Here is an 18,104-nt window from a genome sequence, read left to right as displayed (position 1 = left end):
TTTTACTCAAAACAGTTCAACCTCCTCTAAAACCTAAGTACATGCAAAAGCATAAAAAACACAGTGTATTTATGTGCACATATAATTCAAGACTGTCCAGTCTTGACGTCCCTTTACACACAAACGCTGCAGAACACAGTTTCAACATTTACGAAATTTCGATATTTTATCACATTATCCTTATCCTCTGTGCGTTAGTTCTGTCCTCTGATCCTTGTCTTTCTTCATTCTTACTGTAATTAACAAAACGTATTTTACCCGCAATCACAATACACTAGTTTGCTGACTTCGAATTCAATGCTGCAGAGTCCTGCATCACTTCAGATCTCAGTGTTGGGCGCTGTCCATGGTTGCAGTGGTTGTGAAGTTCGACCCCCTGATATTTACCCAGATACATTTTATTCATTGGTTAAAATTCTAGACGTGGACGCGCAGAAGGGAGCGCGCTACCGTCAAGTTCCTAACTGTCACACCCACTTCCATATTAGGTGGGCCGTGAGAGAGCCTATCTGGGCACTGCGGTGATCTCAGCAGGAGAAGGCTGTGGAAAATAAACATTACAGTACAACTTTTCATGGCGAGAACGGCATTCACTCACTGATAAATTTCAGTATGGAAGAGTTTTTGCTACGTGCCAGATCCATGCTGGTAAGTAAAAACTATAAAGGGAAAACGAGTTTTAATTAAGACTTTATGGCGCAAGCTCCTACTAGACGAGCGTCCTTAATAAATACATTTTCACCATGTAGAAAAACACCTGTAGCCACATATTTGAAGTATGGGAAGTTTTCACGATATTAGATTGTGGTATATTAGCAATCAGTCTTACACACGAGTGTACAATTAACTCTTTATCGGCCAAACGATATTCACCCCAAAATTTTAGTATAAGAAGGCATTCATCAAGTGTTTAAATATGTTTTCATTACAGTACATCGTATGTGCATATCATATTTTTTTATATTCTGAGGTAATTATAAATTGCGAAGAATTTATAGTGCGTAGCTTTTAAGATTTCAGCGTGCACACAGCAATAGTGCAAAGTAATGCTGCACAGTGAATAATAAGCTAAACTCTTAGGTGTTTTCTAATACTGCATATTGTTATCTTGAATGCTTTTCATTTAAAGTATGGTCAGGAACCCTTGCTAAGCTTTTAAACATAAAACAACTTAAAGGATTTTACTGTGATGAAAAGTACACTTGGTAGTAAATTTCACATTTACGTCGGCTCGTCTTATAATAAATACTACTTAATTAAACTCCAGTATCAAGTACGGTATACTGTATAACATTACGCCGAAAAGTGATTTAATGAGTTATAAAACGGTATGACAAAATGATTTATGGTTGTGAGCTGTGAAGTGTATTGCAGACAAGGACAATATGGTCATCCAGTTCAGTCGATAAATAAACAAATTGTTGTAATAAGAAAAAAAAGTCCAAGTCTGATGGTTTCTTTAAAGTCTTGTTTTGATCCTGTTAACCCAACATTATATAGGCCACAGTATTTGCTAGTATAAAATTGCCAAAGTTATTATGGCAGCCTTACAGTATGTTTTACCAGTTGTCATGTAATAACGTAATATTTTGAAAAACTCTGCTTTAATAAAAAGAGAACATAATTTACAGAGATGTCTGTCAGTCTCCCCTCCCAAACATCTATAAGATCTTTGCATAAATACCTCAGCACTTAAAACAAGTGCTGAAGACGTCAGTGCCTAGGATACAGGATACTGTTTTTAGTTTGCACATAAGTCTTTAAATCTTTACCACAGTGAATGGTTCATAATAAAGTTCACAGAGGTATGTCTGTCTTCCAGTATTAGTTGTACTTCATGTTATTTCTTGGTGGGGGCTTACAGTTGAGCTGTAAGGAAAGATTACAGGATTCATTACAGGATCAACAGTTTTAGAAAAATCATGACCTATCCAGTTACATTTGCTTTTAATGAACCTATGCTGTTTTGTATGTTTTTTTTATGTAATGTCTGTTTAGATTTATGTTTTTATAGTCAAGATATATAATGATGTTCAGTAACAAAATGTTCACACTGTAGATGTCAGCTAGCAAAGAAGAAAAGTCAAAGCAATATATTTCCGAAAGCTGGCATTTAGATCCACAATAAAACACGTTTGTTCATAAGGCCTTTGCCCTAAGTATCTTACAGTGCATTCATAGGTTACTCACCTGAGCTCAGGATCTTGAAGTGTGACAACCGTTAAACTGCACTAAAAATAATAACTAATCCAATTCCAAAGATCAAAGATACTGGAGAAAAAGCACTGCTCTACACACCTCAGTAAACATGCACGAAGTTTATGTAATAACTTCTTATTTGTTTGAACTTGTAAAACACTACTGTAAGAAAGCACAAAGGAACAGGTCTGGGAAGAAAGTCTGGGAACAGCTGCTACAGTGCCGAAGAAGGTGTGATAACCTGGAAGCTACAAAATAGAACCATTGTGAGCACATGAATAGTTATGTGTTGATAGACAATGGTGTGCCTGGATGATTCTCATTGTGGTAGCTTTTAAAGGAAATACTGTACAGTATTTTTAAATGAGATAGAACGTCTTTGTTGAATTCCCATAGAAGAAAGCTGTTAAAGGGTAGGCCTTCGCTCTTGTCCATTACACTGCAAGTACTGTTTTGCTAACCAAATGATTTCAGTCTGTCTGTCCACCGCCTAAAACAGTTTTATTGTGCCTGTCATGTATCCACTTACTGTTTGTTTTGAAACTTCTCTATTAAGATTAGATATGAACATGAGGCATACATAGACGATTTTGCCCATGCATGTTTATAGCATTTGTTCCATACCGTTGAGATATTTCTCTCCATGAGATCTAACAGTTTTTGTCTCCATGAGATCTGATGGCGCTGATACAGGATAATTGACGTCTACTGGCAAAAGTGTCTGGTGTCTATACCCATCTGTTCTCTAGAGCTTAAAGTCGGAGCACTTTCTGTTGATGACATGTCAGGAAGAGACCTTGGATCTACTCAGTTTAAGGAAAATGGAAATCATTTCCTTAAAAATTTAATTAAATAACAATACAGCAATCCTTAATATACAGTATAATGCGATTGTATGTACCATACATACTGTACCTCATTTGCTATTGTGGGGATTACAGTAGTTTTGCAATTTAGTAAATGTAATTTTAGATTTTCAGTTGTGATTATTGTTAATGATTTAGCTGTTGTTCCTTTTAGATCAGCTTACAGTACATTGCATTAGATGAAGTAATACTGAAGTTACTGATGTTACAAGTTACAGGTCTGTTATCTTTGTATGCATTTAAAATAATTCGAAAAAATACTTATTTATGTAGAATTATTTAAAAATAGTCCTTATAATATAGGTACAGCTATTATTATAATTGTTATTGTTGTTATCATCCTCAGCAACAACAATAAGGATGATGACTTTCTATTTTGTGTTAAAGAAAATTTTGATTTTCTTTACAGGAAATCAAAATTCCTGTAAACTGATTTCATTCCTTAACTGATTTTATAAACAGTAATTTTAGAAAAAGACTTTTATTTTTTTGTGTTTTGAAATGTTTGTATGTGATGTTCCCGATTAAAACAATAAAATGACAAAAAATGAAAAATATGAGCCTGCTGCTTTCTAATCAAGCAATTGCAGTAAAAAAATCAAATTATTAAACAGCCAGTTGAAGATAATGGGTTAAGATGAATGCATTTTATTTCTGATATTTCATATATAATTGATATGAAATTCTATATATATAGTATAGTTATATATTAAATATATTCTATATTTCATATATATTTTATTTCATTTTTAATAAAACATGGTTGGTTTGAGCAAAAATTAACATACATTAGCATTTTATAATACTTAAAAATATTAGTGCACTCCAGTGAGACATCTTTTTTTCTGTTGTACTCTATTAAGTGACCAGTTACAAGGTTATTTTAATACTCACTATTGTAATGGCCCTATTTGCACAATCCTGTCACAAAAAAACTTTGCTATGTATTGTTACATAAAATATCTCTTACTGTTAGTTTCTGAGTACTCTTAATTCATAGCTGAAACAGACAAATCTCAAAGGCTAGTCTTTCCTGTATAAGCCTCCTTATAGAGCCTCAAATGTATCTACCAAGGAGATTAGAAAACTTAAACCTTACTTACTTGATATTAATTAAAGCATATATGACAAGGGTGATACAGTACATAGCATTTCTCAGTAAACAATGTTATATTTTATTCATGCAGTGACATACAGGTCGATTAAAAGATCCATTTTACCATGTTTTTATTTCAATTTGATTTTATCTTTGATTTCTTTCAGTAAATTAGGATTTAAGCCCTAACCAGAGCATATTGCAGCACCCCTCTATAGAACGTCTTTCTAAGTTGTTTCTGTGCTAAAGAGGGTGATTTCAGATATATTTGGACACACACTTTTGAACTTACTAATGCAATGTGCTGTGTGTACTCTACATGGAGCTTAAACATCTTACCTTTTTTGTATTTCGGAATTGTACAATGAGTTAGCTGTTTGTACTTGAACGAGAAAGGAAAACAGAGTGTACCTGGTTCCATTTCTAATCTTAACAGAATTTTGTATTTTCTTGCAAGGAAAGGTTTGATGAAATGGAAACATGTTGATTTGAAACACGCATCATTGCTGCTGCTTTAACAGCCCACTGAAAAGGTTTTTAATACTACATTGCGAGATGGTTGGTGCAATTCAGTAGTGTCCTCCACATCATTTAAAAAGACCATGATTTTCATCATTATAATGCACCTCTTATTCCACTCAATTCTGAGATTAGAGCAATGCTCTCTTATGCATTAGCCATACTATTGTGCAGCATTATGGTGGCCCAGATGGAAAGAAATGAGATTTTTAATTTCTACTTTGCCCCCTACCATTAATGATACTGTGACGCACAGTGATGCCCACACACTGGCTATTGATGACCTGACATTTGAATTACATTCTCATCTAGACCAAGTTAAAGTGAGAAGCAAAATTTGTTAATGCATTCTAATCAAGTTCGAATACCATAGTGTCCGCTAGAAAGGATTGTTGAAATGTGGGTAGGCCTTTTTAATAAGAAGGAACTCAATTTTTCCTTTTGTTTTGGAAGAAGTTGCAATACAATAATATTTAGGAGATTCCTCTGTTTTTTTCACCATTGTTTAGCACTTATCTGTTTACTGTGTTTCACAATTCTGTGCCAAAGGAAGAGGTGATAACTCAAGTCTTTGTTTTTTAATACGTTTAACATTTTAATAACTTAGTAAGAAAAGAGGAGTGATGGTACACAATGCCATTGTTGTTGGGGTTGCTGATTTCATGATCTGCTATTAAACTGCATGCCTTCTAGACCTAGGCAATTATTCTCTACATAATAATTTGGGTGTATTGTTTTGTTTTACAGTATGGTAGTGTTAGGTGGAGTTTGCATGTTCTCCCCATGTCTGCTTAGTTTTCTCTGGGTGCTCCATCTTCCTCCCACCACCCAAAGACATTAAACATTTTCCTAAAAATGGTGCCTTGGTGGATTTTAAGAAATGTTTTAAAATATTTTTCAATAAACAAGTATGTAATGTTATTATTTCTTTTAAGTTTTAAACTTTCATGAACCCATTCATTTTTGTTTTGCAAAACATAAACCAGCAGTTTTTTATTTCACAGTATCGATAATATTTAAGATGCACTGAACAGCACAGTATACAAGTGATCAAGGCAGGAAGGGGTTTTGTCAGTAACACTTTTTACAACAGCAATAGTAAGAGCAACAGTCTGTTGCAAGAGCAGCTGGTCACCCCAGAATCCTGAGGTTGTTAAAGATGTAAAGACTACAGAACATTCTGATGCCATTATTACATTTCAGTTTTTCTCAGAGTATCACTAATTTACCACTAAATATTATGAATATGATTATATAATATTAAATATATAATCTTATTATATATAAAATATATTTCATTATATTATAAATATTGTGAAGTATAATACTTAATCCATAATAGCAACACAAAGATACTGTTTGTATACTAAACATGTTGTAGAGAGAAACATTAACCTTTTAACTGATATATTTATATAATCTATTTTTTAAAGCAATCTAAACTGTGAAGGCTCCACAGATAGTTTTTTAACGAATAATTAAGGCTAATGTCTTAATATGATGTTTCATTTACTCCACCATTCATAAACTGGATTGGTCTTAAAATGAGTACAGCTCTCCCATCAACATACTGAGCAAGCATCGCATGACAAGACAAGTTGCCTTTTTCTTTAAAATGGCCAGGTTCCAGAAATCCCATTCTTTTAATTGGTTCCCTGCAGAATAACATCATAAACATATGGTCATGAAATGTGCTTTGTTTACCGTGCTCATAGTTTACTGTGGCACTTTAAGAAAGTCTGGCAGCAGATGAGATCCTAATGTAACAGGATGTCCTTCAAGGCTGGCATGACTTTCTCTGTGGCTACAGTACAAATATTAAATCAAGTGACAAGCCAGCATCACATTGATTTAGGCATCCTCTTTTTTTTCTCTTGTTGATTTCACTGCAGCTGCTTTTGCAAACAATGATATCAGGATTCTGTTCTGAGAAAAAAACAGAGAAAGCACAACACAAGAATTTTTCAATCTGTTGATGTTGGCTAAATACTGTACACCTTGCTGCAGTGTATGCTACTGAATCACAGTTGTCTGTGACAAATACACTTAATATATTGTGTGCTTATTTAGGCAACATAACCGGCCTGCAGTTGACAATACATTCAATTCTAAAGGTCTAGTGTTAAATGGCTGAAGCTTAACTGTGTAGTCTTGGAGGGGTGGATTTGCGACTGAGTCAAAACCAGATAAATCTCTTGGATTGCTGGGCAGTCTTCCACAAGACCAATGTTTTTCAATTGCACGTCTGAGCCTTGGCAGTTTTAATGTTGAAAATGTCAGACAATCTATGATCATTGATAACAGCAGAAAATGTGATTAAACCTTATGAAACATAATTGAGATGCTTTGAAGCGATTATTAATTACATTTTAAATAGACCATATACCAGCATACCAAATGAATAGAAGTGTTATCCATTTATTCAATGTGGATATTTTAGCACTGTATATTGGGGTTTTCTGGGTACAGCACTTTCCCCTATTGGAAGTGAGGAAGTTCCTATTTCTTTAAACTTTGATTACAGTGTCAGAACTGGCTTTGTGTGCCATGTGATGAGGGCTGTGCCTCAAAGCCTAAAATGTTTTTAAGAGTCAGAATCCTGTATTTTTAAATCTAGAAAATGTAAAGTTATGGTGATAATGTTACAAAACATTATCTTTCATAACCTGAATTTCTGTTTTGCTGCCATTATATAGTTGCCTGTAATGTATTTGAGGGTATTTTATTGTGTGTACAGTACAAACACCAATGGCCATGTAAAGTATAAAAATGAGATGTGTATTTTTAAAACTAAGAATACTGTTGTGTTCGCAGTTCTTCCTGACAATGTGATCCTTGACCATTGAAAATTATTCCCATTTCCTGGTTTTTTTACAATATGACAACTTTACCACCACAGTGATTGACAAGAAGATGGATCATTTACTTTGTAAGTAGAAATAGCCAACATACACAAACACTCTGGGAATAAGAAAAGAAACTAAAGGTTAAAAATGGCATCAGTATACAACATGTACTTTACCTGTAAAAAAGGGACAAACTTTATATTCTGCAATGGGTGTTAACCATTTTATGGTAATTCATTGGGATTTCAGCACTATTTTAGCTGCTGAAATATTTTACTAAAGCTATTACCTTGTCTTTAATTTCATATAATCCAATTTTGAAAGCAGGTAGCAGTTTGATATCAATGCATGGCCCTTGTCACCTTGACTGATCTTTTTATTAATGAGTTTGCAAATTTATAAGAGCAGAGAACACTAAGTCTCGGCCATATGGATACAGCAGTGTTGCAAAGAATTATAAGCACCACAGCAGTTTGGCAGGAACACTATTGGGAGTCTACTGCAGTGCTATACCTGATCCAGACGATAAACTCAAATGGTTTTTTCTCTGATGATTTTATCCTACTGATGCTCTTCTGCATATGTGCTATATACTAATGAAGGATTTATTTTTCAGGTTAAAAATTCAATAATGGCTTATCCAGTTCACGGTCACATTGGTCTGGAGCCTATCCTGGGAAGCTCTGGACAGGATGGCAGTTTATTACAGGGCATATACAGAAAATTAATTAATTGTAATTATATTTAAAACACTTTAATATTTACTGTAGTCCTGTATATTTATTTTTCATGTGGACCCTTCTCTCTTTTCACCTGCACCAACAGCGGATCCTCTAGTATGGAGCCATTGGACTTTATTTGACACAGAACCAACAGACTTAGATCCCAGATCTAAGTATCCAATATACTTAGATACCAGTATTAGTAACGAGATCCAGTATTCCTCTGCCCTGGGTAATCTGGATTGTGCCTGGCTAACCGTCTAATTCAAATGAGTATACATTTGATGTTTTCATGATAAAAATCATAAATTAAGCTTTATTTCTAAGTATGTGTTTGATAAAGATTATTTCATGAAAGTAATTGATTTGACTTTTGAGTGAGGGGATGTTATTGTAATAGTATAAAGTTGACTATGAATCCAAGTGTTGTAGTCAGTGTATTATTAACTGTGTGCTATTTGTATCTCTGTAATAACTGAATGATTTATCAGCCATTTGTATCATGTGAGATTGATTCATGCTTATGGTTATTCTTTTATTTATTTGCTTTGCACATTTTACATTTTGTTTTTGTATTAATTAAACAGTATATTTCTGTTAGTGTATAATACTGTTGTTCTGAATGTAACCATGTAAACATAAAGTGCTCCTTGTATTTGTCATCCCACTATTTGTTCAATGAATTCGAACCATATATTTAATAGAAGGATGATTATTGGATTGGTCTTATCTAGAATGGTATTCAAATAAATTTGCTGTTTTATGATATGGACTCTGTCTTTGGTAAGACCCAACATGAGCTCTATCAGGGATAGCCTTTAGTTTTAAAAAGTAATGTTTTTAGCCCAGATATTATCTTACAGATTGTGATTATGTTAGAGGGATTTTGGTAATTTGTTATAATTCCTAATATGCATGTAAGAACATAAGAAAGGTTCAGGCCATATCCAAATTAACATCACAGAGTGTCTGTTTCCTATAGACAGCTAACATAACAAAGGTAACAAGCTCTAGAACATCATACAAATCACTTAATTTTGCTGCTCAATTACAAAAACAATTGTGAAATCAATAGAAAACAAATTATTCCTGTTCAGGCCTCTTATGTAATCTCAACAGAATCTGCTATGATTTACAAGAATTAGGTCACATGTTCTCCTCTTTATGCTATATTAAATAATTCATAAAGAAAATGGGGGCAGCACATAACATTTCTAAATTAAAATTGCATCTGTTTATAGTACATGAGTGACACATTAATCAATAATGTGATCAAAATAATACAGATAATACAATATAATAATAATAATAATAATAATAATAATAATAATAATAATAATGCAGATAATACAATATAGTGTACAGTAAATGTGTTACTTATAAATACAGAACAATAAAGACACTAAAAATAATTTAAAAGAAGTTCATCCTTGGTCTCTCATTCAGAGATTGAGTTCTCTGGCATCTTGTGATGTACAAATTAAGCACTTGCCAGAGATGTTGTATTGCCAATTATTTCTCTTAATCACTGTTATTTCTCGGGCAATACAAGCAATAAAATATTGCTCACAATACAAGTACTTTATATCAGAGTGCATAAAAAAGTGGAACTAGAAACTAGAGTACATTTATTTCAGATCGTCTTAATCAATGCTTTAGTTTTGATTTAGTTTGTAAAATGATGTTTTTTCAAGGTGTATATTATCTAATAATTATAATTTATGTGTGGATTACAAAGGAGTTTTACAGTATGTCTAAAGTTTACACTGGTAGAATACCCATTAAATGTCGGTGTTTTGTATTTCTGCTACCTATTTTCAAATACGATTTTGCAAAGGCAAGAGAAGACCTATCATCAAGTAAGATGATATGATCCCTCCAGTGCTTGTGAACCACGGTGTGGAACTGATGTATTTTCAGCACAGACAATTAAACATTGTAGTTGAAATGTACCTACTGGCTATTCTGTATGTGGTTATGTTATTTTAATATCTTTGTCTTTAAATTATGTACTGTATGAAGGAAGTCCTCAATTAGAAGTGTCAACACTTTGTTTATTATAATTCTCAGTGTTCTTTCTAAGCAGGTAGAAGGTTTCTGCATTTTTCTACAATCTTGTTCCTGCATTATACTCTGAAAAGCAATGTTGTGTTTAATTTAAAGATATTTTTGGTGCTGTCTCAGTAGGAGTGTAGTACATTAATGAAACATTTTTCTTTGTGACTTTGTTTTTTAGTGGCCCTACCTGTATATTTAATGTACCTGTACTGTGCCATGTGATAAAGACTGAGGTCCTGCATCTAACAAAATGTTAAGCTGACCTCTTTATTCACAAACCCTTTTAGAGACTCCTTATGAACCACAGCACCAACTAAATCCAAACTTTGTGAATTTTGTAACTATCTAAAGTTTTTTTTTTCAAATTTGCCCTTCATTAATTAGCTAAATTAATAGATTTTATGCTTGTAATGGGACACAGAACATTTCTCTAAAAATGTCCCATCATGCAAAGTGCTTGAGCTCAAAACTTGTTGGGTTAATTAAACATATCTGTCTATCGTGGGTGCAGGTGTAGCAACACAGTCAGTTATACTTTACATTATCATAAACCAAGGTGGCCACCTGACCACTATTTCTTTTTGGTCAGAAGTGCAGACAGCCTATTTGTCTGTATACAGTTTATGAAACTCCTACTGTTGTAAAATCTGTTAAAAATTTCTGCCACTTCAAAAATAGTATATATTGCTATACTGAGCTTTAACAACACTAACAACTCTTAAACACACTGGGACATTAAACTTGGCTTCATGGATAATTCCTAGTTTTCAGTTTTTACTTTACTAGTAAAGTTAAAGTGAAAAGTTGTCCGCTTTTTACTTTACACATTAAGCTTTGAAACATTGAACAAGACTTACTCCTCATGTTCACATCAATAAGCACTAGAACATGACTCTTCTTTCTCACTTTTCACCAGGCATCAGATCTTCGTTAACAAACAATGGTTAGTTTTTCTTATCACTAACTCTTCTGGCTGATCCAGTTTGGCAAGGGACACCACTAATTAATAAACCTTGCACGTCTGATGCAGCAGCAAAGGGTTTTGTTGTTCTGAGACTGACACAGACACAGGGAGTATACAAGATTGAATTTATGTCATCTAGACTCTCTTGCCAGTGACATGAAAGTATGCTGATAAACTGAGAACCGACACCCTGTTCCATCAGGTCCTAATGCCTCTTTTTTCCCTCATGTGGAATTTCACTCCTAGTGCTAATTGCGTAATCGGATGAGGTATTCCTCATTCCACAAGTTGTGTCCATTAACGGGTAGCTCTCTCATATAGCCACCTCTCATTACCTCGCACGGCACCTGAGTGATTGCAGTGATAGTGTATTTGCCCAAACTTGGCCATTACAGGCTTTACAAAATGACCCGTGTAACGTTAGCATTATTCAAATATGGTGGGCGCCATTCTAGCTTCCCTTTAGTTTCTGATGTTTACCCTAAGTTAATTTATAATTAAATAAAGCGGGTATCAGGGTAGGGACCTGCTTGGAAGTGTTCAATACTAATAGTTCAGGTGGGTAGCTGAGTCAGCATGCGTCAGCTGCAAAGGAACAAATAATAGGTTTATTCCATGCTGAAAAGAGAAGAAAGAAAACAACGTTTTGGCTGTGGAGCCTTCTTCAGGTGTAAGCATGGAATAAACTTATTACTTGTTACTTCAATACTAATGGTCTTCTAGTTAACAATGGAATTTAGCAGAAAGGTATTACTGTTACGTTTGTTTAATCTTTCAACTCTCCTGAGGTTCTCTACTTTCAAAACACTTTCAATTTTATACTGAACTTTTCATATCTTACTCTTGCAGTAATTGTTTTGCAGGAATTTTATATTACTGAACAATTTCTTTACTTTCACTTAATTGTTGCTAAATGTATCAGTGACCGTTAGTGTAAGATGTATAAAATATTCTTTAATCAGAAGGTTCTCTCTAGAATACAGGCTCCTCAACTATCTGTTTGGGGAGAATTGTAATATTTTCTGTACTACATTGCTTTTACCCTGAACAATATTTGATCTTAAGTGAATAAATTGAAGAAATCTAACACAATGAGTTAACCAGATCAATTTCCAAATGTGATGTGTCTTTCCTAATGTCTTACACTGGAATCTGACAGGACAGCCTTTCAACATGAAGTATAACAGTGTCAAAAGAAAATATTAATAGTTTGATTTCGTAATGTGTTCCAGGTGTCTGGATCTGAGCTGCCTAAAGTCCATGCTGTTCTGGGAAACAACAGTGCGGAAGTTGACTGTGTAGCTTCCATATTGGGCTATGCCTTTTTCCTACAGCAGGTATTCATTTATACTCATTCTTGATATTTTTAATGACAGAAATAACCATCTGTTTTTCCTTAAGATTTGTAAAATCAGATGTAAACTCCTTAATAGACTTGTGTGATTACCTGTCTTTTACGAGTTATTTTAGTACTCACTTTAATGATCAAATTGCCTATGTTTCTGTTTAAACTTCAAGGATATATTGGGAATTTGCTAGATTGTTGTTTGTTTGGAGTTTTTCACAGCTGATGTCTGTCTAGGGCAAAGGAATGTGAACTGTTGGATTATTACTTCCTTTTGTAGAAGCATCTTGATGAGTTCATGGATCAATATGCTTCCATCACCAAAATTGGCAAGATGGGTTAAATGGGCTCCTCTTATTGGTTGTTTTCTTTCTTGTACATAATTAATGTGCTTAGGTAATGTACTTTTTCAGATAAAGCTTAGACCAGCACAAGGTCTGTTGTCTGTTTTCTGCATATTTAAGTTGCTGAAGCCAAGCTGAAACTGGGCTGTGGTCCTAAAGAACAAGAGTGCTTAATCATGTCTGTTTTTTACAAGATCACTGAATGGAAACAATAGTAAAAAAGTGTGAATACTGGAGAATATAGAGAACTGTTTGGCATGGGTCATTCTAGCTATTAAACATGGTTAGATTATTTTTTCCCTTTATTTTTTATTTTATTTACTACTTATTATGAGCTTTGTTCACTGTCGTAACATAGTGCCTAAATAAATAGGGACTGCCAGAGTTTATATTAATTCCAGTGTTATTTATGTTCACACTGTTATATCTGTGTTGCTTGGAGATAAACTATTAAAAGACTCGACAAGAGTCAGTGTCATTCAATGTTAAAAAGCTGGGCAAACAGTGTTTCATTGAATTCCCTTTTAGGATGAAATATTGTCTGGAATAAATCTAGATCTAAAAACAATTGTTTTATTGTTTTCTAAAAAATAACATTCTATAGCTAAAGATTCTTCTAATTGAATGCAATTAATGTTAAAATACAATATGATTAATATTATGCTGTATATGATTCAGTTTCTTACCGAAACAGAAAGATTGAAAATTAATGGATAATTCAATGTTAAATGTCTTCCTTCATTTAAAAATGTTGCACATCTCTGCATTTTTATAACATTCCTAACATTCCTATTAGACTTATTAATGTTTTGTAAGGATTAGATAGTTAAACATTTTGAGACTTTATAAAGTATTTAATAACAGTCCAAGTGCATGAAAATGAAAAGTATCTAAAGTCATGATTAGAACCTTCAGCATTTTACAAGTAGAAATTAAATGCATTTTGAATTATGTGTGCTAAACGAATTGACTGTTTAAAATGTATAATTGCAGACAGAGAAAACAGGTGATCTCTGTGTGCCAGTCCTGAATAGTCAAAGATCGGAGCTCCACATCCCAGATGAGACCAGGGCATTCTTGCGGCAGAGCTCTATCTCTGAGTCCTCCCTCATTTGGAGGGATGAGATTGACCTGCGTCAACTCAATACTTCAGGAACACTGTCTTTAACTCTTCTGAGCAATAATGTGCTTACAAGGTAAAGTTCCCTCAGGATGTGAATTCAAAAGCTTGGCGATACGTGAATCATGTGTGCATAAAGGCAAACACAGCAGGGGGTAGATTGTGTTTTGAAAGCGAGAAAAGGATTTGGGCCACACCATCATTCATCAAAGCATACTGTAGATTTATACTGAGAAGAAGGGCCAGTTTTAAAGAAACTGAACACAGCAGACACTCAGTGATACTGGGAGAGGGTTTACTTACAGTCATTCCTAATTCAAGATACACAGGGATGTGAAAAGTTGTTTTTTCACAACTGTATATTTAATTTTGACATTTAGTATAAAAAGTGGATTCAATTCAGTTTTATAAATGTTATACAACGGTATTGGATTTTGGTCTTGTTTTTGTATGATTTTATATTACACTTTTGTTTTATCACTGACTCTTTTTTAATCTGACCCATAATTCTTCACAGATGTTTGTGTATTGAGATGAAATTGGTATCAACAGCAAAGGTGGTGTCTCAATGAAATCTAAAACAATTTGGACATTCTACATCAAAGTGGTTGTACATTTGTAATCAGTAGTTTACATTTAAAAACACCATGTGTGTAAATGTTTAATTCCCTTCATAAATAGTTTGTTGGCATGTATTTTATTGAAAAGTAATTGATTTTAAGTGCCATGAAGACATTGTGCCTACATTGTTAAACACAATCCATTCTAAAAAACAAGAAGATATTTGGATTCAGTTGCAAAAAGATGAAAGTAATGTATAATATTTACTGGATATATAAATCAAACATTTAAAACATTTAATTTTTTTTGAAGATATCTGTTACTTTTCTTTTAATATGATAATATACTTTATATCACAAAGTAAAAAAAAGCTCTTAGCTCATATTCTTAGCTAAAGGGCTTTGAAATTATTATTTGACGAACTATAAAACACATAAAATGGTGATTTTTAAGGAAAGCAGACAATTTTATAATTTTTTTCTTGTAGTTCTTGTAGTGTTCATACAGACACATTTTACTTTTTTCTGGAATCTAATTGTTATTTTAACACTTTCGTCCAGTTTTCAAAATATAGCAGAAATCATGTGGTTAAAAGAGTAAAGATGGAAACAAATTTATTTCAGTAACTCTTCCTTAACTGAATGTATCTATGCCTTTTAGTGAAGCCTAACAAGAAATCAGCATAAAAAACACATTCATTGATGCCCCTAACTTTTTGTTCTGGGTTCCATAACTTAGAAACTTTTTTTTTATTTAAATGTCCCATCTTTTGCATAATTCATTTTTGAAAATACATAATTTCTTTTAATAACTTTTTACTTCTAAGAAGTTAAGAAGTAAAGTTTTTGCTTAGAAAACTATAAGGCTCAGGGTGTTTTTTCGGTTACTGATTGTTCTGTTTGCTTTTACTTTTAATTGACTTCATAAACTAATAAGTGTATCTATCGATAGCTTTCAAAATATGTTCTCCGTGAGCATTGATTTTATTGGCTAGAACAATAAAAAACCCAAGTTATGAAAAACAGTTTGGTGTATAAAAAAAACAAAACATACAGAATGCATTTTAAGGGGATGGGCTGATGGTTTGGAAAGAGGGCAAGTCACTTGACCTCCTTCTGGTTCAATCCACTCAGCTGGAAAACTAGGTAAGGTATTAGCAGGATTCCAATGGAAATGAGCTAGCACATCTCAGCTGGCAGTTCCTGGATAAATAAGCTACAAGAATCACTCGTAACAAATGGGAAAAAAAGAGAGGTTTTTTTTTACATTTTTTTCTTGCCAAGGGCTATAGCATTGTCTTATGTAGATAAGCAATTTACAACTTTCCCTTTGCATTTTCAGTGAAGACAGAGCTTTGGAATCGTCCGTTGTCAGAGTTATCAATCCCTGTGAGAGATGGGGAGGCAGTCAGGAGTTACAGGAGCTGTCATCATCCACCTCCCTGGTAGCGAGAGAGATTCTTCAAGAGGCACCAGAGCTGCTCGTACAGCCACTGGCTCATCTCCTCAGAGGTGAGGAGCTCCTCTAATGCTAATCGCCCAAGGATTTAATGGAGTGTTACTGAAACTCCTCATGCAAAGAATGCGATCCATTTTTTGGTTAACAATCCCTTTTCAAGGCCTCAGGAGGCATTAATAGAAGAAGCGGGGAGTCAAGAGTTTGTTAAAGAGTAACAACTCATTGCATTTTAAAGTGCATTTGAAAGCAAAGTGTAAGAAAAAGGAGAAAAAAAGGCAGTTTGCCATGTCATTGGGTTCTTTGCATGAGAGTTTGAATTTCTGTAGGAGTTAGAGGAAGGGAACAACTCTGTATCGGTTGTATATTTGGGATTTTTTATAGGTAAATGATCTGTAAAAGTTCTAAATTTGGTATTTCTGTGATGCAGTAGTGTCTAAAGTAAGCAATCTGTTCTTTCAATGTAGGTATTAAAGACTTGTTTGTCATTTAAAGTACATAGTGATGTGTCATTAACTTTTTCAATAGAAGCAGAATGATGTATGGGTATCCATGAATAATTTGATTTACGGCACTTCTCACTGACTGTACTTGCTGTATTGTATTGTTGTATTATTGTATCTTTTCGTTACACTGTGCCAGGGTGCTGTTGCACTGCAATTTTCCCCACAGGATTAATAAAGTATCTATCTAAAGGTACCGGCATGTCTTCCCAGTTGTGATAAAAAAACAAAGGTGCAAGATTTAAAAACATTCTAAGTTTACAGATTGCATTCATTGCAGTACATTGGAGTTACCTATGATTTTATGCATCCTCTATTTGAGTAGTGGCCTGTATTTTTAATTACATATACTCTTCGTCAAAATTATAGGGGCACCTGGCAATCTTAGGAATACTCAAAAAGAAGGAGAATCTGAATAGACTGTTTCTTTGTACAAATATATGGAGGTACTGTATTTATCTTTTAAAAAGAAATGCAAGTAATCTTATACTTTACTGGCAGTGTATTACACATTTTTCTCATCACAATGTCATAGTACCTTTCCTGATAGAATTCACATACTGTATAATTAATATATTTCAGTCTATTTACTTAGTCAGTGACTCTTTTCCCAAACTACAGTTACAATAGGTGTGGTCTTCATTTCTAGTATTCTCTAAAACTCCTTTTATAATCTTTAGACTTAGATTTAGTGCATCCTCTATTTGAGTATCAATTTCAAATCTCCTTCCTGATTAAAGGAATTTCAGTTTAGTATGTAAAGGGTTGTTGTCAAGTTGAGAAAAAAAAGCAGTCAGCCGCCTTTCACCTCCCTGAAGGTATAGGATGATGCAGAATAGAAGAATGATTGCTCCTACCACCACATTTTAAGAGTACATACTACAAAACAATCTGGCAATATCTCTGTTGCTGTTCTTGTCACACACTGCAGTGTTCAAATATTTCCTCTGACCTGAGATTCCTTCTGCTTCACAGTTTGACAGTTTGTTGTTGTTTTAGGTATTGATGTTGGTTTTCTCACATAAACATTTTTTTTTCAAGTTACTTGTGGGCAGTCGTTTATGTGTAGCTCTGCTTATGTAGGATATCAATAAGAGACCTGCGTGAGTCTTTCAAATCCAGATGATATTCAGACTAGTTGGGTAGTGTTGTGCTCTTTCTTTGCCTGTTAATGGAGTTCAGAGTGACAGTTCAGGAGGGATGACAACGACCAAGTTCAGTCAACCTAAGCTGTCAAAGATTTGTGATCATTCCTGATGTCATTTCTCCACATGAAAAAAAAAACTATAAATGCAATGAATAACCCCCCTTCTCTCCCTTGCATGTGTCTTTTGCGTCTTTCCTCCTAATTTCCGCCTGTGCCAGGGCCCCATGGTCACTCCTTACTCTTCAAAAGGGTCCCAGGCTCCTTGTCCTGTGGCCAGGAGGTTGACCTGGTTCAATCCAATAGGGTTACACCAAATTTACAGTGACTAAAAAACTCCATAAACCTTTCAATATGCTTAA

The 18,104-nt window shown here is 34.0% G+C and overlaps 1 protein-coding gene across 15 annotated transcripts in view; it reads left to right on the top strand.

Annotated features, from left to right (window-relative positions):
- Nucleotides 1–501: 501 nt before the first annotated feature.
- LOC148673550 (protein prune homolog 2-like) overlaps nt 502–18,104 on the top strand; it is an 85,025-nt gene continuing 67,422 nt past the window's right edge. For all 15 annotated transcript variants that reach the window (XR_015936054.1, XR_015936053.1, XR_015936052.1 and 12 more), the window contains exons 1-4: nt 502–648; nt 12,503–12,607; nt 13,953–14,155; nt 15,982–16,151. Coding sequence is in view for 12 of the 15 variants with exons in the window: in XM_088630149.1 (XP_088486275.1) it covers nt 613–648; nt 12,503–12,607; nt 13,953–14,155; nt 15,982–16,151 (514 nt within the window). In the remaining 3 variants the exon portion in view is untranslated. The remainder of the gene's footprint in view (nt 649–12,502; nt 12,608–13,952; nt 14,156–15,981; nt 16,152–18,104) is intronic.

Source organism: Lepisosteus platostomus, chromosome 4 (assembly GCF_059453375.1).
Source record: "Lepisosteus platostomus isolate fLepPlt1 chromosome 4, fLepPlt1.hap1, whole genome shotgun sequence".
Lineage (NCBI taxonomy): Eukaryota > Metazoa > Chordata > Actinopteri > Semionotiformes > Lepisosteidae > Lepisosteus > Lepisosteus platostomus.
This window is presented reverse-complemented; position numbering and strand designations above follow the sequence as displayed.